Source organism: Myotis yumanensis, unplaced genomic scaffold (assembly GCF_028538775.1).
Source record: "Myotis yumanensis isolate MYYU_CA2020_CCGP unplaced genomic scaffold, mMyoYum1.0.hap1 SCAF_6, whole genome shotgun sequence".
In the NCBI taxonomy this organism is placed as follows: domain Eukaryota; kingdom Metazoa; phylum Chordata; class Mammalia; order Chiroptera; family Vespertilionidae; genus Myotis; species Myotis yumanensis.
This window is the reverse complement of record NW_027223757.1, coordinates 66,584,130-66,609,975: the sequence shown is the minus strand read 5'-3', so window position 1 is coordinate 66,609,975 and position 25,846 is coordinate 66,584,130. Positions and strand designations below refer to the sequence as shown.

The 25,846-nt window shown below is 38.7% G+C and overlaps 1 protein-coding gene across 5 annotated transcripts in view; it reads left to right on the top strand.

The window, feature by feature from the left end:
* The window catches only part of ADGRB3 (adhesion G protein-coupled receptor B3), a 699,707-nt gene that overhangs the window by 378,381 nt on the left and 295,480 nt on the right, over positions 1-25,846 (top strand). For all 5 annotated transcript variants that reach the window (XM_070418313.1, XM_070418316.1, XM_070418315.1 and 2 more), the window contains one exon: positions 2,444-2,546. In XM_070418313.1, coding sequence (XP_070274414.1) covers positions 2,444-2,546 — 103 coding nt within the window. The remainder of the gene's footprint in view (positions 1-2,443; positions 2,547-25,846) is intronic.

Here is a 25,846-nt window from a genome sequence, read left to right as displayed (position 1 = left end):
CAGTTGCATTGCATTTTATAATGACTTTTTTGCTTTCTTTGAGATAGGCTTCATAGATATCCTTAGTAACTTAAGCCTTTATTTAAAATGTGAAGAATAACTTAGGTCTCCTTTGAATGAATAACTCTACCCATTTTTAAACGTTATTGATGCCAAGTACACAAACTTCAAGGACAGGAAAGATTGTTATTACTCTAGTCATGAAATGCATTTGGCTGTAGATCAGCTTTCCTAGCAATGAATACAAATGTACTAGTAGACCCAGCCAAGAAGCATTAGTAGATCACAAAGCCTGACATAAGGAGCCAGCTTTTCACTTATGCAAATTAGACTCAGTTGATTGAATAAATTAAAACTGATTTTGTACAGTGTACACTTTTTTAATAGGAACCTATTGCATAATATAAATTTGCTGATTTTTCCTTCATTGAACATTTTGATACCATAATATAATTACATTTTAAATCGACTTGATCCAAAGTTTGATTTTTTAGTATGTGTTTACTTAATAAGGCATTCAAATATGTTTTAGCACTAAAATGTGCCAAGCATAATGCAAATGAGGATATATAAATGCTAGATACAAATATTGCCCTCATGGAACTTCTAATCTTGTGGAAGGGGACATATCATAGCATTAATGGATGCAGTGGTAGAAATAAGTGCATGTTAGTAGCACAGGGTGGGGGGTAATCACATAAATATGATAAGAACATTCACCTGCATAAATATATTGACATACATCCTTTCCCAAATATATTCTAAATAAGCTAACAAACACACACACACACACACACACACACACACACACACTCACTCACTCATACTCAATGAAAGCCATAAGGCATATTCCTTCCTCTAGGGACCATCTCCATCAGGCCAGGTGAGTAGCTGATGAACCTGGCTCAGAGTAACATACCCTACAGAAGGCTGCTTATCTTAGCTACTTATCTTTATCTTGCTTCCCCCAGCCCAGTTTCCCAGAGTCAAAATCCCTACATATCTATACATACAAAGAGATCTTTATAACTCCCTTGACAAATTTATAAATTTCTGGGGTTATTTTTGTAAACTATGTAACTTTTAAAATAATATAAAATATCTGTATGCTATATATATCCTTCTCAATGAACCTTACAATTGATTGACTCATTTAGTATTAAATGAAATACTGGAAACATAAGAGTGGGAGGGGATCAAGTGCAAAGAGGCTGGAGGAAACTGTTGAGGGTGAAGGAGCAGTTGTCTGTCTTAATTTGGTGGTGGCTACATGACAATTACAATTACCAAAAGCATTATACTCCCCACTTAAAATTGATGAATTGTATTATCTGCAACTAAAGCCTTAAACAACAAAAACGAGGAAAAAAGTAAACAATTTTGTCTTTGAAAACTGTTGAGTTCCCAGAATTGTACATGTTCTATAGAAAAGCAGGTGGTTTATAGTAAATCAAAAAGGGGGGCTGAAAAATATATTCTATATATGTATATATATTCTAGGTATTTATATATTATAAATATTCATATAGATTTATTCAATATATATATACTTCTTCAGAAAGAAATATACTCCTTCAAAAAGCTAAAAGTACAATGACATCTTTAAGTCTCTAAATAATAGTACATGTATAGAATTTTTAAAACGTTGGATGAAACTCTATATGTGCAAGAAGGAGTTGGTTCAGCTTTATGTGTTTATATTTATGTATAATTTTTGCAGTTTGTAAATATAATTATCTTTAAAGCTTCTCTGTGAGTGAACTGTACATGTTACGATAGTTTGAAAGGCAAATATGTTCCGTACACTGAGCATAATGAGATAAAGAGGTGTCCTGTAGATCTCCGTCACTGACATGAATGATGGTCAATAATTATCAACAGCATTTATTTATATTTTAACTCTACTTGCTTTCATGCTACACCACAAATTCATCTTAATGAATTTGGAGATAGTCTTAAATGCCAGGACAGCACTTTGCAAGAAGAATATTTGGTCTCCTCGAGAAAACAAACAAATAAACAAATAAACAAAAAACCTGTTTGATCCATCTTGAGCTCAATGGATTATATTCATTTAAAGATTACCTGAAAGTTTAAATTCACAATCCATCTCTCTTATAGGTGAATCAGATTTAAGTAATTGAAAGCTTGCCAGTGCTATTGCTTTTTCATCTTTCCTGCATCTAAAATGGTAGCAGTCAGCAATAGCTTCCCACTTTCCAAAATGTTCTAATCCACACAGGGTTTGTTAATAACAAAAAATGAACTGTTCTTTCCATGAATAGTAGTTTAGTATCATGTTTTAAATCTACTTGCCCTATTTTTTTTTTTTTTTGCTTAGGATTTATTTATTTAACATGCTATTCCAACATGTATTAAGCAATAGGAATTTATATTTGTCATCAGTCCCTTTTCCTTGTAATCATTATTTACTGTGTTTCAGAAATTATACTGTCGTTAATTCCAAAATCATCGTGGTCACAATAAGGCCTGAACCCAAAACAACGGATTCGTTCCTGGAGATAGAACTAGCTCATTTGTCTAATGTAAGTATTATTCACTTGCTTGTAGAATTTGTCTTTTAAAGAATATTACCAGTCGTGTTTTAACCGATAAGACCATAACACATTTTCTAGGCTTTTTAGAGTTGCAATTTGTTATGAGGATATGTATTTATAGAAGTGAAATGCCATATTATTTTACACTTTTGTTCATTATAAAATTTTCTTCAGTTTACCTGAGATAATGGAAAATTGTTTATCAGTGTTCACATCATTATTGGGCTCTGAGCTAGGCAATGGGGGAGATCATGATGAATAAGTACACGTCTCACCACAAAGTAGAGAAGACTGCCATGTAAATACATAGATTTAATACAGGGTGGGGCAAAAGTAGGTTTACAGTTTTTCATATAGAAAATAATACAATAATTAATAAATAATAATGCAATGATAAACTTTGTGTTTCATGTACTCACAACTGTAAACCTACTTTTGCCCCACCTTGTATTTTAGTGCTTGACAATATGACTCTCAAATTATTTTAAGGAATGACTAATAAAAAGAGAAGGAATGCTGAAAAAGAATAAAATTAAGGGAAGCTGTCCAACCAGATGTTAATATATATTTCTGATTCAAGAATGAATAGGTCAATGGGCAAAAGGGAGAGTCCAGTAACCAAGTTAATATATGATACAGAAATCATATCATATCAATGGTGAAAGTAATTAATTATTATTATTTGGACAACTGTTTAATCACTTGAAAAAAATTAAGTAACCTAGATACTATATATTAATGTAACTTCTAGAGACAGTAATATTTGAAAGCAATAAATATGGTATGATATAAGAATGCTGCCCTACAAACTTTTCTAATTGGCACCCTGGGAATAAGAATTACAAGAATGGTAGGAAAATACCTGGGCAAATAATCATATATTCTTCAGGATTCTACACCAAAAGCAAAGATTATAAGGAAAAGGAATGCCTTTACTACATAAAATTTAACACTAATCCTATCTAATAAAAGACAAAAGGGTAATTAACCCTACCTCCACTATGCTTCCCATTGGCTAATCAGTGAGATATGCAAATTAACTGCCAACAAAGATGGCGGCCAGCAGCCACGCAGCTGAAGCCAGCAGGAGGTTTGCTTGCTCCAGTGATGGAGGAAGCCAAGGTTCCTTGCCTGCCGTGGCCGGCTCTGAGCTCCGAAAGCAACAGCTCCAAAAGCAACAAAGTTTCAATTATAGAAGGTAAATAAATCCCAGAATAATAAAAATAAAGAAAAAAAGGAGAGGCTGGGAGCTTCAATCGCAGGACAGCCTGAAAACGGCCCTCAGCCCCTCACTCAGACTGGCCAGGCACCCCAGTGGGGACCCCCACCCTGAAGGGGGTGTGACCAGCTGCAAACAGCTATTAGCCCCTCACCCAGGCTGGCCAGGCACCCAAGCGGGACTCCCACCCTGATCCAGGACACCCTTCAAGGCAAACCAGCCGGCCCCCACCTGTGAACCAGGCCTCTATCCTATATAGTAAAAGGGTAATAGGCAAACTGACCCTAACAGCAGAAAGACTGGGAATGACTGGTCACTATGACACACACTGACCACCAGAAGGCAGACGCTCAATGCAGGAGCTTCCCTCTGGTGGTCAGTGTGCTCCCACATGGGGGAGCTCTGCTCAGCCACAAGCCAGGCTGATGGCTGCCAGTACAGCGGTGGTGGTGGGAGCCTCTCTTGCCTCCTCAGCAGCACTAAGGATGTCTGACTGCAGCTTAGGTCTGTTCCCCGCCTGCAAGTGGACATCTCCCGAGGACTGACGGGCTGCCAGAGGGATGTCTGATTGCCAGCCTAGGCCCAATCCCCTGGGGAGCAGGCCTAAGCCTGCAGGTGGTCATCCCCCGAGGGGTCCTAGACTGCGAGAGGGCACAGGCTGGGCTGGGGGACCCCCCCCCGCCCCCCAACCAAGTGCACAAACTTTTGTATACCGGGCCTCTAGTCTATACTAATAAAAGGGTAATATGCTAATTAGACTGGGAAACTGGTCATCTTCCTACCATACAACTTCCTTCCGGACAAAGCCACGGTAGTGTAGGCCAAGGCAGAGGCAGTTAGGGGTGATCAAGCCAGCAGGGGAGGGCAATTGGGGGCTATGAGGCTGGCAGGGAGGGCAGTTGGAGCCATGAGGCCAGCTGGGGAGGGCAGTTTGGGGCCATCAGGCCAGCAGGGGAGTGGTTAGGTGGTGATCAAGCTGGTAGGCAGGCAAGTGGTTAGGAACCAGAGGTCCCAGATTGCGAGAGGGATGTCCGACCAACCTGACATCTTCTGGTCCTCTGGTCCTCCTTCCGGACAAAGCCATGGTGGCAGGGGCTGAGGCAGAGGCAGTTAGGGACAATCAGGCCAGCAGGGTAGCAGTTAAGGGCTATCAGGACAATAGAGCAGGGCAGTTAGGGGTGATCAGGCCAGCAGGGGAGGGTGGTTAGGGGTGATCAGGCTGGCAGGCAGAGGGGTTAGGGGCAATCAGGTAGGCAGTCAGATGAGTGGTTAGGAGCCAGCAGTCCCAGATTGTGAGAGGGATGTCTGACTGCCAGTTTAGGCCTGATCCCTGCAGTTGGACATCCCCTGAGGGGTCCCGGATTTGGAGAGGGTTCTGGCCTGGCTGAGGGACACCCCCCCCCCCCCCCCATGCACAATTCAGTGCACCGGACCTCTATTTTAAAGATAAATGGCAGAAAAAATACATTTTCAACATATTTTTCAAACAAAATATTTGTATATCATGTTAAAAGCTTTTGTAAAACCTCAAATAAAAATTATATATAAACTTACCAATAGTAAAGGAAGCAAAAGACAAGAATAAACTTGCAAAGACATTATATAAGCAATAAATAATATTATGCCAATATTACTAGCCTCATTAGTAATGAAGAATTGCTTCTTGGCTACTATTTTTGTTATGGAATTGTCAAATATAAAATATTTATTTTCAATACTAAAGTTGGTGATGTTTTAGAGAAATTAGGCAATTTTATAAATTCTTGTTGAATAAACTATGCTAATTTTTCTGAAAACCTTTTAAATATTTTACCTTTTAACCATCAATTTTAAATATAGGAATTTGTTCAAAGGAAATAAAGAAAAATTTGTTAGCATTCTTATTTAACTATTTATGATAGCAAATTATTTTAAAACCACCTAAATACCCAGTAGAAATATATTTATTGTCAAGTTAAAAATACATTAAGTTGCAGGCAGTATTTATAGTTTATATAGGCTGGGACAAATGTAGTTTTACAGTTATCTATATGTAAAATAATACAATAATTAAAAAAACAAAACACTGTAGATCACACACAACAGTATGGTGATTACCAGCGGAAAAGAGTCAGGGAAAGTAGAGGAGGATGTAAAAGGGATAAGTAGTGATGGAACGAGACTTGACTTGGGGTGGTGAGCACATAATACAATATGCAGATGATGTATTTTAGAATTATACATAGTTTTATTAGCCAGTGTCACCCCAATAAATTCAATAAAAATGAATAAAGAAATAAAATAAGAATAAACTCTGTGTTTCACATACAACGGTAGGCCTACTTTTGCCCCTCTCTATATGTGGGCAACAATAGAAGTTTTAAACATAAGACAAAGGGGAGCTAACTCTAGGGTACTCCAGAGTAGGAATGGATGGCAGCATTTCAAAGTGCTAACTTAAGGGTCAGAAAAGGCTTCTTATAACTACCTAGGTGCTCCAGTGTTCTAAATCTAAATACTCCATTCCAGAATGACAAGAACCCTTTCTTAAATCCATACAACTGCAACTGAAATTCTTTGCATTTTGTTCAGTCCTTTTTTAGAAATTTAAAATATCTACTTATCCCGTATATAATCTCTTGGAATACTTAAATCATTAATGAGGAGGGGCAAGGAAGGTGATTCCTGTTATGGTTTTCGTAATATGTTTACTAGAGGCCAGGTGCACGGATTCGTGCACTGGTGGAGTCTCTCCGCCTGGCCTGCGGGGATCAGGCTGAAACTGCTCTCTGACATCCCCCAAGGGGTCCTGGATTGCAAGAGGGTGCCGGCCAGACCGAGGGACCTCACTGGTGCATGATCGGAGCTGGGGAGGAACCGCGGGAGGGCTCCAGGGTATGTCTGGCCCATCTCGCCCAGTCTTGATCACCTGGACCCCAGCAGCAAGCTAACCTACTTGTCAGAGCGTCTGCCCCCTGGTGGTCAGTGTGCATTATAGCAACTGGTCCAACAGTCGAACAGTTGGACACTTAGAATATTAGGCTTTTATTATATAGGATACTTCCAATATTAATGTAAGCCAGTCTCCTGTGTTGTATACACATATGTTTTTTTTTTATTCCTTAAAAAAATTTTATGAAGTTGACTTTTACATGCAAGTAACAGAAGCACAAAGTGATTGGCATTTTCCCAAATTGATATACTTAGTGAATGACATAATAGGATTTATAATCATATTCTGTTTTACAAAACCTATTCTGTAATTTCTGATTTTTCCTAAAAAATCAAACGAAACAGCCTTGGTTTATAAACAATGACAATTATCTTTTTTGTAAACCACTTTTTACTAAAATGTTTCAGGCTTCCTAAATTGTTTAATGAAAATATCAAATCATTCAGCAATAACTTTTAAACATCATAATTAATAATTAACCTATTAGGTCTTTTCCTACTTTTGTCATACTGATTCTAACTTTGAGAGTGTGTTTGATCACTATATTTTCTACTTCCTAAAACCTTAGAATAGCCATGATTTCCTCACTGCATTGAAACCTGGGAAATAATTTTAACATTGCTTTTGAATAAGGAATTTATTTCTTTGTGTGCTCCAAATTTGGTAGCACTGGCAAGTGTGGCTCAATATGTATACACAGACATATACACATGCACATGTACACATACCCATCATTAGTCTGCTTTGGGTCTGACGGGTCTGAACCTGCTGTGACTTTTTAAGGTGGATAATATCCCTTTAAAATGAGTTAGAAAAATCAGTTATCTTAGTGATCTGGTGCTTTATTAACATTGCAAGCTGTAATACACATTATTTTTCCAAATAAAAAGTCTTTCTATAGTTCCATATCTCATGAAGAGATGGATTGGACTGTCTGGCCTGCAGTTTTTGCAGTCTAATCTTGTTGTCATTCTTTTTATTTCTTCCTCTGAGCAACAACTCCAATGGCCTCGTTAGGGTGATACTGTTATCTTTCAGGACTGAAAAATGCACCAGGTTTATTTGTAATTTTCAAACTGCTCATATTCATAAGAGATCTCATGGGAATTTGGACTTGTGGGAGTGTGTATTTTTTTTCCGTATTTGCTTGCATATGAATAGGATCAATCTAACAAATTAAGGAGTTTGTTTTATGTGCATAAACTAAAATTAATCATCAACCATGGCCTTTGTAAATAATAGTGGGAAACACAATGGAAGACTGTAATGAATGTGCTTGTTAACATTAGATAAGCGTGAGAAACAATGAAAAGAGATTCCAACCTTCATCAGTGGGTATTTTTATGGATATCAAAGGCTGATAATAATCTAAGAAATTAAAAATCACTTGGCAAAGCTTAAAGTCCAGGCTTTGCATCTATAATTTCTACAAAGTATGTTTGTATACCTTTACTTTTATTTATTTTTATTTTTAATTTAAATTATTTATTGTTTAAAGTATTATATATGTCTCCTTTTCCCCCCATTTCCCTCTCCCCAGCCGCCCCCACCCCCCAGCACATGCCCTCACCCCCGCTACTATCTGTGTCCAATGGTTATGCTTATATGAATGCATATGTTTACTTTTAAAATTACTTTTCTACCCTTGTTTTTTGTCCATGTGGAAGAAAGAGACTTCTGATACTTTGCTTGTGTAAAGCTCTTGGTAATTTTAAAGGAGTGTCATGAAATGCTAACTAGACAAGAAGATTGATGGCTCTGCCAACAGCTGAAATTGAGATAGAATCATTCTCTACTTACAGCTATTTGGGGGTGTATCCTAAATTTCAGTAAGCATTCTTCTCCATTACATTTCAAATTCTGTTTATTTTTATTCATAATACATAGCTAACATTTTTCAAAAAGATTTAGAATAATTGTTCTGTTGTTGGAGAAGGGCTCAGCAAACTTTTTCAGTTAAGAATCACATAGTAAGTGTTTTAGGTGTCTGAGCCATAGTTGTTCCTGTCCCATCTATTCACCTATGGCTGTTGTAGAGTGAATGCAGCCTTAGACAGCATATAAACAAGTGGGTGTGACTCTGCACTAAATTTTATTTTCAAAAATAGGTAGCAGACCAGATTGGTCTCCTGGTCCATGTAGATTGTCAATCCCTGTGTGGTAAACAGAATGATGGCCCCCAAAGATGTTCACACCCTAATCCCCAGAATCTGTTAATATGTTATGTTACATATCAAAAGGGACTTTTCAGATGTGATTAAAAGTAAGGACATTGATGCCCAGCCAGTGTGGTTCAGTTGGTTGAGTGTCATCCCATGAACCAGGGGTCACAGCTCAATTCCCAGCACATGCCCAGGATGCAATCCCTAGTAGGGGGCTTGCAGGAGGCAGCCTATCAATATTTTTTTTCACATTGATGTCTCTCTCTCTCTCTCTCTATCTCTCTCTCTCCCTCCCTTCCTCTCTCTTAAATCAATAAAAACATACTTAAAAAAATAAAAAGTGATGACATTGAGTCTTTAGATATTTCTATATATAGTATCATGCCATTTGCTAATAGTTACAGTTTTATTTCTTCCTTTCCAATTTGAATACCTTTTATTAAAATTGGCTAGAACTTCCAGTACTATGTTCAATGAGGGTGGTGAAAGCAGACATCCCTGTTTTGCTCCCAATTTTAAGAAAAACTATTTTAGTTTTTGCCTGTTAAGTATTATGTTGACCTTGGGTTTGTCATATGTGGCTCATATTATGTTAAGGTATGTTCCCTATATTCCCATTTTGCTAAAAGTTTTTATTGTAAATGAGTGCTGGATTTTGTCAAATGCTTTTTCTATATCTGTTGATATGATCATGTAATTTTTATTCTTCATTTTGTTTATGTGGTGCATCATATTTGGTGATTTGTGAATATTGTACCAACCTTGCTTTCCCAGAATGAATCCCACTTGATCATGGTGTATGATATCTTTAATGTATTGTTGGATGTGGTTTGCTAATATGTTGTTGAGGATATTTTTCATCTATGTTCATCAGGGATATTAGTCTATAATTGTCTTTCTTTGTCATGTCTTTATCTAGTTTTGGAATGAGGATAATGGTGGCCTCATAAAATAAGTTTAGGAGTCTTCCCTCCTCTTGAATTTCTTGGGATAGTTTGAGAAGGATAGGTATTAGATCTTTCTTTGGTAAAATTTGCCTCTAAAGCCATCTGGTCCAGGACTTTTGTTTGCTGGTTGTTGTTGTGTGTGTGTTTACTGCTTTTATTTCATTAGTTGTAATTGGTCTATTCAGATTTTCAGAATCTTCCTGATTCAGTTTTGGAAGATTATATGCTTCTAGGAATTTTTCCATTTTGTCCAGGTTGTCAATTTGTTGACATACAATTGATTGTAATATTTTCTTAAAATCCTTTGTATTTCTGTGGTGTCCATTGTTATTTCTCCTCTTTCATTTCTGATTTTATTTATTTGAGACCTCTATCCTTTTTTCATAATGAATCTAGTTAAAGGCTTGTCAATCTTGTTTATGTTTTCAAATAACCAGCTCTTGGTTTCATTGATCTTTTCTATTGTTTCTTTTAGTGTCTATATTAGTTATTTCCACTCTAATCTTTATTATTTCCTTCCTTCTACTTACTCTGGTGTTTGTTTGTTGTTATTTTTTCTAGTTCTTTTGGGTGTAAGTTTAGATTATTTGAGAGTTTTCTTACTTCATGAGGTAGGCCTGTATTGCTAAGAATTAACCTCTTGGAACAGTCTACTCAGTATATGGTGTTGGGAAAATTGAACAAGTACATACAAAAAAAAGGGAGCTAGACTACCTCCTTATACCATTCACAAGAATAAACTCAAAATGAGTTAAAGACTTAAATGTAAGACTCAAAACCATAAAATTCTAGTAAAAAACATCAGCAGTAAAATCTCAGATATTTCTCATAGCAATGTTTTTTCTGATGTATCTCCCTGAGCAAGGGGGAAAAAATAAAAAAATAAAAAATAAACACATTTTAATACATCAAACTAAAAAGTTTTTTCACAGCAAAGGAAACCATCAATACAATGAAAAGACAACCCACTGGATGGGAGAACATATTTGCCAATTATACATCTACTAAGGGGTTAATATTCAAAATTTATAAAGAACTCAAATAACTCATCACCATAAAACAAAAAATGCAATTGAATTAATGGACAAAGGACCTAAATAGACACTTCTCTGAAGAGGACATACAAATGACCAATAGACATGAAAAGATGCTCAATGTCGCTAATCATCAGAGAAATACAAATTATGAGATATCACTTCATGCCTGTCAGAAAGGCTGTCACCAATAAATCAACAAACAACAAGTGGTAGCGAGGATGTATAGAAAAGGGAACCTTCATGCGCTATTGGTGGGAATGCAGATTGGTGCAGCCACTACGGAAAACAGTATAGAGTATCCTCAAAAAATTAAAACACAACTGCCTTTTGATCCAGCAATTCCACTTCTGGGAATATATCTGAAGAAGCCCAAAACACTGATTAGAAAGAATATATGCACCCTAATGGTTATTGCAGCACTACTTACAATAGCCAAGATTTGGAAGCAGCTAAGTGCCCATAATTAGATGAGTGGATAAAAAAGCTGTCTATTTACAAAATGGATTATATTCAGCTATAAAAAAAGAAAGAAATCTTACCTTTGTGACAGCATGCATGGACCTAGAGGGTATTATGCTAAGTGAAATAAGCTAGTCAGAGAAAGACAGATACCAATTGTTTTCACTTATATGTGTAAACTAATGGACAAAATAAACAAACAAAATAGAAACAGACTCATAGATACAGAAAACAAACTTGACAGTTTGGGTGGGAGAGAGGTTGAGGGATGGATGAAATAGGTGAAGGGATTAAACAAACAAAAACCTCATAGGCATAGGCAACAATATGGAGATTAACAGAGAGAAGGTGGGTGGGGGTAGGTAGAAAAGGGTAAAGGGGCATAAATGGTGATGGGAAGGGACTAGACTAGGAGTGGTGAACACAATATACAGTTGATGTATTATAAAATTTTACACTTGGAACATTTAATTAACCAATGTAACCCCAATAAATTAAATAGAAATATTTTTTAAAAGGACATTGAGATGGGAAAATTATCCTAGATTATCTGAATAGGTCCAATTTAATCACATGAGCCATTAAACATGGATAACCTTTCTCTATGGCTATGGTCAGAGAGAAACAGAAAGGAATCAACTGCCATTGCTTACAGTAAAGATGAAGGAAGGGGGCACAAGCAAGGGGATATGTTCTAAAAGCTGCCTCTAAAAGCTGAAGACACCCCTGGTTGCCCACCAGGGAGGAAATGTGGAGGCAGTCCTACAACTGCAAAGCACTGAATTCTGCTGAGACCTGCATGAGCCTGAACATGGATTTATCCCCAGACCCTGCAGAAAGGGGTGCAGTTCCGCCAAGGCTTTGATGTCAGCCTCGTTAATCTTTTGAGCAGAGACCCAGGCTTCTGACCTACAAAAACTGCAAGATAATAAATTTGTGTTGTTCTATGCATCTAAGTTTGTGGTAATTCATAACAGCGGCAATAGAAAAGTAATAACCCTGCACTGCAAAATTAATTTTTAGGTTATGAAGGTAATAATTGTATACATTAATAGTGCCATTTTGAATCAGATATACTATAATACTAATGATTCATTATTCAATAAAAATCAATTAGCAACTAGAGATTACATTTTGTCCTGCTGATTATTATATGAGCATTTTAGGAGCCTGATTAAAGGAATGACCAGACTGTGAGAATGGCCATGTAAAGTGGAAGTACTAGTAGATATTGGGAGAAATTATAGGAAGCCATAAGATGGTATCACCTGTGCAGCCACGAAAGCAACTTGTGGAACCAGGTGTTGGAGGCCAGGGACAACTCCGACATTTACAGATATGTTGTACTCTTGAAGCAATTTAGCGGAACTCTGCTGGCAGCTACTGGACTGGAGCAGTGAAAAACACTCCTCCAGCCCTTGTCTCCACAACAACCCCATGGAAGTATTATTAAGATACATTATTTTATCCTCTTGGCTATAAAAAGAAAATGCCTATGGTGTATATTGTATACATAAAGAATCTACGTTAGTTATTTAGGTATTTCTTAAAGTTATTTTGCACTTTCAACACACAAAGAAAATATGTAGAGAGTTTTGCCCATTCTTTTTCATGCTCTAAGACATACATGTGGAGGCAATGATTTTCTTTGCAGGATACACATATGAATAATTACTGATAGTGGTTCAATTTTTTACTGTTTCTCATATGTCAAAAGGAAAGTGTCCATCTAAAAATAATATATATATTCAGGTTAGTGATATATCTCAGAAATGAGAGAAGAAAGCTGTTATCCATCCCCCAAAATAGTGTCATGTGGTTAATGGGAGCTACTGAGTAACCAGATAGCAGAAGCTGACGTAAATATGTGCGCTCTCCTCGTGTTCTAATTAAACAGCTGCCAACTCCTCGAGAAGAGCTATGTAACAGGAATGTGACTCGTCCTGATAAACAATGTTCTGCACTTCTCACTTCAATGGCTTTTGTATCATCTTGCTTTAGTTAAAGCAGGTTCTTTCTTTTCCATCTCCTTGGTGTGATACGTTCCCATTGTGATCTATTCAAAAACTCCATATCTCCATCCACACTCCTGTAAAGTATTGCATTTTCAGTGAGGCTCTTATACTTTATATACCTATCAGTCATCCCCTCAAAAACAAAGACCCATGTTTGTTCTTTTTAAAATTATTTTAAATTACTAAAATATGAAACAGTACTTACCATAACCTTGAAACGAGGTTTAGAGAACATTCAATAGACTATTTCTTGTTCATTTTAATATTGTATCTTTTTCAAGTGCATCATCTTCTTGAGAGGTGTATCACACTTGTAGGGACTAAGAAGCTGTTTATAGGTTGAGCCATAGCCTGAAAAGGGTTCCCTCTCATTGATCAGTTTTTAATGATGTCATAGGTATGACCATGGAAAAATGTACATCTACTAAGATCTTACTTCCCTTAGCACTCATTCCTAAGATTTTTTAAATTGTTTTTTTCTCAAGTAATATGAGAATTATAAATAGAATATAAATTAGTCTATTGCAGATCATGTCAGTCATTTTGAACCTGTTCTTGAGGAATTCCTAAAATCTATCTGTGCAGTTATATAATAACTAGAGACTCAATGCACGAAATTCATGCAAGGGGCTCAGCCCTCGCAGCTGTGGCGGCTGCCTCAGCCCTCGCAGCCCCGGCTTTATCCAGAAGGTTGTCCAGAAGGATGCCCAGAAGGTCATTTGGCTGTCTGGTCATATTACACTTTTATTATTATAGATGACAATTACACCTTAGTGGAGAAATGAAGAAAGAATAAGCTTAGCAAAATCCAGGTTATTTTAATGTAATGCCTTTATGTTTAAAATTTATAAAATCGAAGAGAGATAGTATAGTGAACATTCTTTCTCCCATCCACACTCAAAATGTCAATGTACAATTAACTAGAAGTGACAGAAAGAATGATCTTGGAATATCTGAGTCAGAGCATTGGAAATGATGAAATAGTTATGATGAAGTCCCTGCCCTTCTTCATGTTTATAGATGCTTTGTTGATTTATTTGCTTGACCATTATAGACAAGGAGGTATTTTGTTTCAAGAGGACTATGAAAGCTGTAAGAAAGTTAAGAGGTTTCCAGATTCAGAATTTACTATGGCATATGAGCACTAAGCATTTGAAAGGTTGAAGAAAAACAAAGTAAAGTAACCACATTATTTTGGCTTTGAGCAGTACTTACTTCTCCAAATTTGATGTGAATAAAAAATATTGGGGGGTAGAAGGGGTAAATTGCATGTTCCTAGTTTAGCCCTAATCTCAGAATTCATGGAGCCAAGGAATCTATCTATCTATCTATCATCTATCTATCTATCTATCTCTATATGTCTATATGTCTATATATCTATATACCATCTCTATCTATCTATCTATCTATCTATCTATCTATCTAAAAGCCAAGCGACCAGAATGACCAGTTGCTATGACGCACACTATGGCCGGCCAACAAGCCCGATTGGGGGCAGGGCCGGCTGGCCAACCTCCCATGGCCACTCCCCCAAGCCGGCCCCACCCCTGATTGCCCCCCCACACCCTGATCTTGGGCAGGGCCAGCCGGCCAATCTCTGATGGACCCTCACCCCCAACCAGCCCAGCCCCAATCGGCACCCATCAGGGTGGGCCAACAGGACCCCACCCGTGCACAAATTTGTGCACTGGGCCTCTAGTATCCTATATAATAAAAGCCTAATATGCAAATAGACCGAACGGCAGAACAACCAAAAAACTGGTTGCTATGATGTGTGCTGACCACCAGGGGGCGTGTGCGGAACATGGTGGGAGTAGGCAGCAGGTGTCAGAGCGTGGAACATGGCAGGTGTCAGCCATGGCGCCATGATGGAGGAAGTGAATGGGGGCGCTAGACCAAGGCAGGGTGCCAGTCGCTGTCATCAGGCCAAGCTTCTGGTAGTTACTGAAAATTCTTTGCTCCCACATGCCGCAGTCCCGCCCAATGCTCACACCTGCTGCCAGTGCCTGCCCCACTTGCACCCACTGCTGGCACCCAGCGCCAGCACCAATTGCTCAGCACAGTCAACAGGTGCTAGTGGCAGCTGCTGGCCCTGATCATCCCTGAGGGCTTCTCCACCCTCCCGCTGCTCCTGAGGGGTTATTGAGGCAGCAGCCACCACTCACACATGCTGACAGCACCCAACCCACCTGCACCTGTTACTGGCACCAGCCCCAATTCCTCCGCGACTTCAGTGGGTGTGAGCAGGGCCAGCACCATCAGCACATGGGAGTGACAGTGTCAGGAGTGGGGCTGCCAGCAGACAGGGACCAGAGGGACATGGTAGGAAGGGTCAGCGGGGGCATGGAGGATGGGCCCAGACCCACCCCTATGCCCACCACAGCCTTGCAGCCCACAGTTTCTTTGAAGGTGCATGAATTTGTACATTAGGCCCCTAGTTTTTAATAAGCATTCCCATTGATTCTAGAGAAGGTCCAGAGAAAACACTTTTAAACATTAAGATATCAAGAGTGTAATTAAGAAAGCATGTAAATTAAATATATTCAGGACTTAAAAATGCCAAGGATAATTAGAGAAACTTGGTCTTCATTCATTTTTATTGTGACTTTACCCTTAGCTTCTCTGTAACTACCTTCCTTCAGACCTCTGCTTAAATATTATCTTCTCAGTGAATCCTTCCTAATATACATAATTTCAATCATTCACTTACCAGCCTCTCCTACTCAGCGTGACTTACTTTAGATCATAGCACAGATTACCATCCAGCATCCTATATAATAAAAGCCTGTTATACAAATTGTCCCCTTGGGCGGTGGTTTGACCAAGAGTTTGACTGGGAGACCGGATGTTCGACCACTCGCTATGATGTGCGCTGACCACCAGGAGGCAGCACAGAAAATGGCAGGCATTGGTGAAGTGGTGTTGGCAGTGGGTGGCAGTGGAGGTACTGTCAGCCCCAATGGGCCCCAATGAGAGTGGGATCACGGTGGGACGGTGGAGCAGGTGAGCAGGTGGTGCCAGGCCAAGACGGGTGTGAGTGGGGGCCCGATCGCCCCGCTGATCACATTGCAGACGGCGACCAGTGGCAGCACCACCGCCCAGTTCCCAGGCACTGAAGGAGAAAGGGCAAATAGCAATATTAAAATTTTTCTTCTGATTGGAAGCAAGATGGCGGCGATATAGGCAGACGCGTCCCAGGTCTTGTCCCGGAGCAAACGGAGTAAGCAGCTGAAACTAATAACACCCACCCCGAATTGGCAAATTTACTCAGCTGGTGAGACGGCTTGCAGCCTGGAAGGGCAGACCTCCCCTGGAAAGGTTAAAAACCAGGGATCTGGGCAGGAAAGTTTGCCAGACCTGAGCCCAGAGGGTCGGAGGGAGACCGCATGGCAGACAGCCGCGTCTCTTGGGACAGACACAGACCCTGACCAGGGTAAGGAGTTCCGCGGGTTTGCTGGCGCCAGGAGATTTGAGATTTGGATTTTGTGATTGCGGAGAACTGAGACTAAAGGGGGCATCCTGAGGAACTGATCAGACCGTGCAGTGCCCATAAGAGAGGAGCGTTTCCCAGACCATGCAGTGCTGGTAAGAGGAGCGTTTCCCAGACCGCAGATCCAAGCAACAGCAGCCCCCTGATCACCGCAGCCTCCTGATCACCGCAGCCTCCTGATCACCACACCCTCTGTCTGTGGAACAGCAACTGTACGTGAAGCCTCCCCCCACCAGCCAGAAGAGCCAACACAGCTGTGAACAACACCCACCAGAGGAGCTGCTGCCAACTGGAAAGCAGCTGCTACCGCAACCGTCTGAGCAGCAACCACAACCCAAGGAGCCCCTGCCACCCAGGGAGCAGCCACTGAACATCTCAACATCTACATATGTCAGTGAGATCAAACATGGGTAGGCAAAGAAACCCCCAAAGGAAAGAAAAGGAGGACTCGCCAGAAAAGCAGCTAAGTGAGACAGAGATATGCAACATGACGGAAAAAGAATTCAGAATAAGGTTCCTAGAGTACATGCACCACATGTTCAAGAAGCAAGAAGAAACAGATGAAAAACTCAACTACTTATGCAAGAAGCTAGAAGAAACAGATGAAAAAATCAACAACTTAAGTAAGTCCCAAGAAGAAATGAAGAGTGACATAGCTTCAATAAAAAACTCCATTGAAAGTATCAACAGTAGACTGGGAGAAGCGGAGGACCGAATTAGTGAATTAGAAGACAAGGAAGCAAAACACACTCAAACTGTACGGCAAATGGAGAAAAAAATTAAAAGACAGGAGGAGAGCCTAAGGGAGCTTTGGGACAACATGAAACGAAACAACATACGAATAATAGGGGTGCCAGAACAACAGAAAGATGAACATGGATTAGAAAACCTATTCGAAGAAATAATATCAGAAAACTTCCCTGAGGTGGGGAAGAAAAAAGTCACACAAGCCCAGAGAGTCCCAAACAAGGTGAACCCGAAAAGACCCACACCAAGACACATCATAATTACCATGGCAAATGTTCAGGATAAAGAGAGAATCTTACAGGCTGCAAGAGAGAGACGGAAAGTAACATACAAGGGATCTCCCATTAGATTATCAAATGATTTCTCAACAGAAACACATCAGGCCAGAAAAGAATGGACGGAAATCTACAAAGTGATGCAAAGCAAAGGACTGAATCCAAGAATACTCTATCCAGCAAGGCTATCATTCAAAATTGAAGGGGAAATAAGAAGCTTCACAGACAAAAAAGGGCTAAGGGAGTTTATCACCACCAAGCCAGCCATGCAAGAAATGCTAAAGGGACTGGTGTAAAAAGAAGAAATATCAAGCTCAGAAAGAAAACAGCCACACACACACACACAAAAAGAAATGGCTACAAACAAATACCTTTCAATAATAACTTTAAATGTAAATGGACTAAATGCTCCAACCAAAAGACATCGAGTGGCTGAATGGATAAAAAAACATGACCCATACATCTGCTGTCTACAAGAGACCCACCTCATTAGAAGGGACTCACACAGACTGAAAGTGAAGGGATGGAAAAATATCTTTCACGCAAATGGAAAGGAAAAGAAAGCTGGGGTAGCAATACTTATATCTGACAAAGTACATCTCAAAGTGAAGGCCATAACCAGAGATAAGGAAGGCCACTTCATAATACTAAAGGGATCAATACAACAAGAAGATATAACCCTGGTAAACATATATGCACCCAATGCAGGAGCACCCACATACATAAGAAAACTTCTGGAAGATATCAGGGGAGAGATCGACAACAATACAATCATAGTAGGGGACTTTAATACACCACTGACATCACTGGATAAATCCGCTAGACAAAAACTCAGCAAAGAAACAGCAATCCTAAATGACTCACTAGATCAGATGGACTTAATTGACATCTTCAGAACACTTCACCCCACAGCTGCGGAATATACATTCCTCTCAGGTGCTCATGGGACATATTCAAAAATAGACCACATATTGGGTCACAAGCAAAGTCTCCACAAATTCAAGAAGATTGAAATCATAAAAAGCTTCTTCACAGACCACGATGGCATAATGTTAGAAATAAACTACAATAAAAACAACCCAAAATACTCAAACACTTGGAAGCTGAATAGCATGTTATTAAATATTGATTGGGTTACCGATGACATCAAAGAAGAAATTAAAAACATCCTGGACACTAATGACAATGAAAACACAACAATCCAAAACCTCTGGGACACAATGAAAGCAGTCCTGAGAGGGAAGTTTATAGCTCTACAGGCCTATCTCAAAAAACAAGAAAAAATGGTAGTCAATCATCTAACTCTACAACTCAAAGAATTAGAAAGAGAGCAACAAGAAAACCCCAGAGTGAGCAGAAGGAAGGAGATAATAAAGATTAGAGCAGAAATCAATGAAATAGAGACCAAAAAAACAATACAGAAAATCAATGAAACCAAGAGCTGGTTCTTTGAAAGGATAAACAAGATTGACAAACCCCTAGCCAGGCTCACCAAGAAGCAAAGAGAGAGGTCCCAAATAAACCAAATCAGAAATGATAGAGGCGAAATAACAACAGACCCCACAGAAATACAAATGATTGTTAAACAATACTACGGACAACTCTACTCCAACAAACTGGACAACCTGGAGGAAATGGACAAATTCCTAGAAAAATACAACATTCCAAAACTCAATCAGGAAGAATCTAAAAACCTCAATAGGCCAATAACTATGGAAGAAATTGAAGCAGGCATCAGAAAGCTTCCAGCAAACAAAAGCCCAGGGCCAGACGGCTTCACAGGGGAGTTCTACCAAACATTCAAGGAAGAACTAAAACCTACCCTCCTCAGACTACTACAAAAAATTCAAGAGGAAGGAACGCTTCCAAGCTCATTCTATGAAGCCAGCATCACCCTAATACCAAAACCAGGTAAAGACATCACAATGAAAGAGAATTACAGGCCAATATCCCTCATGAACATAGATGCCAAAATCCTCAACAAAATCTTAGCAAATCGGATCCAGCAGTACATCAGAAGGATCATACACCATGACCAAGTAGGATTCATCCCAGAGATGCAAGGATGGTACAACATCCGTAAATCAATAAATGTGATACATCACATAAACAAATTGAAAGAAAAAAACCACATGGTCATATCAATTGATGCAGAAAAAGCATTCGACAAAATCCAACACCCATTTTTGATAAAAACTCTCAGAAAGGTGGGAATAGAAGGATCATACCTCAACATAATAAAAGCCATATATGACAGGCCCACAGCCAACATCATACTCAATGGACAAAAACTAACACCATTTCCCCTAAGAACAGGAACAAGACAGGGATGCCCACTCTCACCACTCCTGTTCAACATAGTACTGGAAGTATTAGCCATTGCAATTAGGCAAGAAGAAGGAATAAAAGGCATCCAAATTGGAAAAGAGGAAGTAAAACTGTCCTTATTTGCAGATGACATGATATTATACATACAAAACCCTAGAGACTCCATCAAAAAGCTACTAGACTTAATACATGAATTTGGCAATGTAGCAGGATACAAAATTAACCCCAAGAAATCTGAGGCATTTCTATACACCAACAGTGAACTTTCAGAAAGGGAGATCAGAAAAACAATCCCATTTACCATCGCACCAAAAAAATTAAGATACCTAGGAATAAACTTAACTAAAGAGGTTAAAGACCTCTACTCAGAAAACTACAGGACGTTGAAAAAAGAGATAGAGGAAGACATAAACAGATGGAAGAACATACCATGTTCTTGGATTGGTAGAATCAACATCATTAAAATGTCCATACTACCCAAAGCAATCTATACATTCAACGCACTTCCCATTAAAATACCAATGGCCTTCTTCAAAGATCTAGAACGAACTCTCCAAAAATTCATCTGGAATAAAAAAAGACCCCGAATAGCTGCAACGATCCTGAGAAAGAACAAAGTAGGTGGGATCTCAATGCCAGATATCAAGCTGTATTACAAAGCCACTGTTCTCAAAACTGCCTGGTACTGGCACAAGAACAGACATATAGATCAGTGGAATAGAATAGAGAGTCCAGAAATTAGCCCGAACCAATATGCTCAATTAATTTTTGACAAAGGAGGCATGAACATACAATGGAGCCAAGATAGTCTCTTCAATAAATGGTGTTGGGAAAATTGGACAGACATATGCAAGAAAATGAAACTAGACCACCAACTTACACCATACACAAGAATAAACTCAAAATGGATAAAGGACTTAAATGTACGACAGGAAACCATAAAAATTCTAGAAGAATACAAAGGCAACAAAATCTCAGACATATGCCAAAACAATTTCTTCACTGATACAGCTCCTAGGGCAGTTGAAACTAAAGAGAAACTGAACAAATGGGACTACATCAAAATAAAAAGCTTCTGCACAGCAAAAGAAACCATCAACAAAACAACAAGAAAACCCACCTCGTGGGAAAACATATTTGCCAACGTCATATCTGATAAGGGCTTAATCTCCAAAATTTATAGGGAACTCATACAACTTAACAAAAAGAAGATAAACAATCCAATCAAAAAATGGGCAAAGGATCTAAATAGACACCTTTCAAAAGAGGACATTCAGAAAGCCAAGAGACATATGAAAACATGCTCAAAGTCACTAATCATCCGAGAGATGCAAATCAAAACAACAATGAGGTACCATCTCACACCTGTCAGAATGGCCATCATCAACAAATCAACAAACGACAAGTGCTGGAGAGGATGTGGAGAAAAAGGAACACTTGTGCACTGCTGGTGGGAATGCAGACTGGTGCAGCCACTATGGAAGGCAGTATGGAGGTTCCTCAAAAAATTGGAAATGGAACTCCCATTTGACCCTGTGATCCCACTACTAGGAATATATCCCAAGAAACCAGAAACACCTATCAGAAAGGATATATGCACCCAGATGTTCATAGCAGCACAATTCACCATAGCTAAGATCTGGAAACAGCCTAAGTGCCCATCAGTAGATGAATGGATTAGAAAACTGTGGTACATCTACACGATGGAATACTATGCTGCTGTTAAAAAGAAGGAACTCCTACCATTTGCAACATCATGGATGGAACTGGAGAGCATTATGCTAAGTGAAACAAGCCAGTCAATGAAGGAAAAATACCACATGATCTCACTCATTCATGGATAATAAAGACCATTACAAACTTTTGAACAATAATAGATACAGAGGCAGAGCTGCCTCAAACTGATTGTCAAACTGCAGTGGGAAGGCCAGAGAGAGTTGGGGGGCAGGAGGGAGGGGAGTAAGAGATCAACCGAAGGACTTGTATGCATGCATATAAGCATAACTAATGGACATAAGACACTGGGGGGTAAGGGAGGGTAGTGGTTTGTCAAGGGCGGGGGGGGGGGGGGGGGAAAGGATACTTATGTAATACCCTTTGTAATACTTTAAGAGGAAAATAAAAAAAAAAAAAAAAAAAAAAAAAAATAAAATAAAATAAAATTTTTCTTCTAATCATTTCCCTTTCAATATGCATGAATCCATGCACCGGGCCACTAGTATTAGATATTTACATACTTGTTTATGTTTTTTTGTCTCCCTCTCTGCTCTCTTCATTAAGGTGCAGTCTATAAGACAGGATTTTGTTTTGTTCAATGTTGTATTACCAGTGCCTCCAAGAGCACCTGGAATATAATAGGTGTTTACTAAGTGATTTTTACATGAATCAGTAAATGAATGAAAGAACTTGTTTTGATCATCTTCCTGGCTCTCCTTTCTGACTTCATTGATTTATGAGAATAATTTATCATCATGAGATATATTTAAAGTATTCCATAGGGAAAAGAAAAAAAGAATCGGTAGATAGTTTTGAAGAAAGAAAAGAAATTTGCTTATGAATGTCTTTCTGGAATCACTGAGATTGAACTAGAAAGGATGCCAAATCCTCCATTATAAAAAGGAAAAAAGAAAAGTTATGCAGACCAAAGGAAAAGAGAGAACCACCCATAGAAATATATTGACAAACTTAGTGATGTATTTTACAGTTAAATGGATATATTGGTTTGATTGATGTCAAAACAGAGAAGTAAAAGAAAATAGCAAAAACTGTTAAAGACACTTGAAAATAAAATAGTGTGTCAAACATTTATAGTAATTGGGAAATTTGGGTCATGGTATACTTTGTAAATGCTTAAAAACTGGTGAGTAAAAATGTTTGACAGGAGTTAAACTGTGCTATTTTGGATAGTCAAGAGAACCCTCCCCCCCCCCCCCCCCCCACACACACACAACTCCCCCTGCCCCCACCAATGAGTTTTCCAAGAATAGCATATCCTTTACAGAGTTTTCAAATACATGCAGTTTTAATATTTTGTGTCCATTGACAGTTTTGTAAATTAATCTTTAGCCCACTTTTCTCATTTACCTGAAGATTTTTTTTACTTGCATTCCTAAATCCACTTCTATAGCTTGACTATTTGACTATTGCTTGTGTCATTGCATTTGGTTACTGCTCTCTTTTGAGCTTGCCATTTCCTTTATTGATTTCCTGTAAATTCCTCATACAGATCTTGTAGTAGAGTACCATTGAGAAATATTTTACAAATGTTTTATAAATGGTTTCCCAGCCAGAGCCATTTAGCTAGATTTTTTTTATGTTTAGAATTAATTCATCTTTTTTTATGTTCCATTTTACATTCTTCTATTCCTTAAGTGAGTGATCTATCTACATACTAAGATTTCTCTACTTATTTTTCTAAACTGGAATGTTTAAATAATTGACTTAGCTCACAGGCCTACGTATTAGTGACTGTACTAGAATGAATATTCACAAAGCACAGGAGGTGTCTGCCAGTTGTGTAGGTCCCAGATGTATAGAGAAACACAAGATTGAGTGGTGCATCGTGGAGCCTATAATTTTCTCACGTGGATGTTTTTCGAATTTTCACAGACAGAAAGAGAGAGAAACATCTAAGAGGTGAGGGGTGAGGAAGGTACAGGATAAAGCTAAGGTCTGAAAAAGGCATGGGATAAGAGTAAAAGTATTTTCCATCTTTATACTTTCATCTGAAAGTGGAAATCAGTTTCCTTAGAGGAGTAAAAAGTAAAGGGATCTCCAAACAATTAAGTTCATGTAATTTTTTTTTCTAAATTAGTTTCTTTTGTTGTAATGTGTTATGAACTCTAATTTTGAAATGTTAACCCTATAATCAGAATCCGGTACAGTGGGGCCTTGACTTACGAGTTTAATTTGTTCCGTGACGGAGCTCGTAACTCAAATTACTCGTACGTCAAATCAATTTTCACCATTACAATGAATTGAATGCTGGGCTGATGTTGTGGCGTTCACTGTGACGTTCGTTGCGCCAACTAGCGGTGGGGTATCTGAAGCTGGCTTGTAACCCGAATTTTAGCTCGCAACTCAAAGCAAAAAATCAGCCAAGAAATGGCTCGTATCTCGAAAAACTCGTTAGTTGGGACACTCATAAGTCAAGGCCCAACTGTATTGGTTTATGTAGAGACTTAAGTTACTCTAAATCAGGCATTACTAAAAGAAGTGAACTAGATTTAGAGGACCTGTTATCTCAGGTTCTTCATCTACACTTAGTTTCTACATCCATGAAACGTATTCTCCCATATCCTTCATTGTGATACCCCAAGTATAACTTATTTTCCATACTGTACTCTGAGCTCTTTTGAACAAATCTCTAGATAAATATAGCATAACTTTGAGACAACATTGTAGCTATGCTAAGTTTTCTTAGGAAGCCACAAGCTATATTATTTCGGGTAAAACTAGATAGAGTCTCATAGAACCAAGGAAGAAACCAATATGAAATACCATTCCTCTCCCCTTCTCTAGAACATTTATATCTGTGCCTCCTGTAAGATCCACATAGGGACTCGTATCTTCCAACAGTCCATGATGCTCTGTCCCTTACACAATAAATTATGACTAGTGACATTTATATGAGCATGTTTCTTGTATTGTGATATCAACATTCCATATGCATGTTCCTTATCAACATCTATAAGACTATAACCTTTTTCAGGGCATGTTTTTATGCTCTAAGAGTATAGTTAACAGGTATGAGCACTTGGTAAAAAGTAGAATATCTACTTTTTTTGAAGGATTTTGGAAAATGGTAATGGTGCTAAAACATTGGAGTTAGTCAAATGCCCCAATTCCAATGAATAATAAATAAAATGGGGGTAGATTTAACAAATTTTAAAATAGTGAGCTTAATTTTTATTTCCAATGGAACCCTAGAATGGACCCAGAAAGCAGTCCTTATGAAGTGCAACATTTCACAAAAAGCCTGCCTAGACTTTTAAAGATGTTGCTTTGCCACATATACCCCCGTGACCATCTACACGTGGACAAGACGGAGGAATGAGGGCAGGCTCACAGCTGGCTAACACTGAGGAGCATATCCACCTGTGGGAAGGACCCCGCAGCCTGTTTCAGGACTGAGACTTTTGCTTGCCTTGGCTTAGTCATCATTTTATCAATGACTTGGTTGGCTGAGGACATATATATCATGTTTATTTCTTAATCCTATAATGAAACAAAGTTTGGAAGCAATAGTGAATGTGTAGGATGCCCAAATCAGGATTCAAAAAGCTCCTAAGAGATTTTAAATATGGGTGATATCTGTCAAACTCAGGAAGAGGCTACCAAAATATCTGACACTGTCTTATATCTTGCATTATTCAGAACATGGCATTTAAATTGGAGAGACAATAGTGCTGCTTTGTTCTGTACAAGTAGGACACAATGGATGGTTCCTCTAAATACGTTTATAATGTGTGCTCCAGGAAGTGAGTGAAGTGAACTTGAAACCAACAGAATATGTTTAATAGAGAAGAGAAGACTCTTCAGGGGTATGATTGGATCTGCCGATATCTAAAGATATCACATAGAGGAAGAATTATTAAGCTCAAAGGGCAATATAAGACCCAATGAATGTGGTCCGGCAGACAGGAAATAATACTTTCCAAGAATTAGTTCTTTTCAA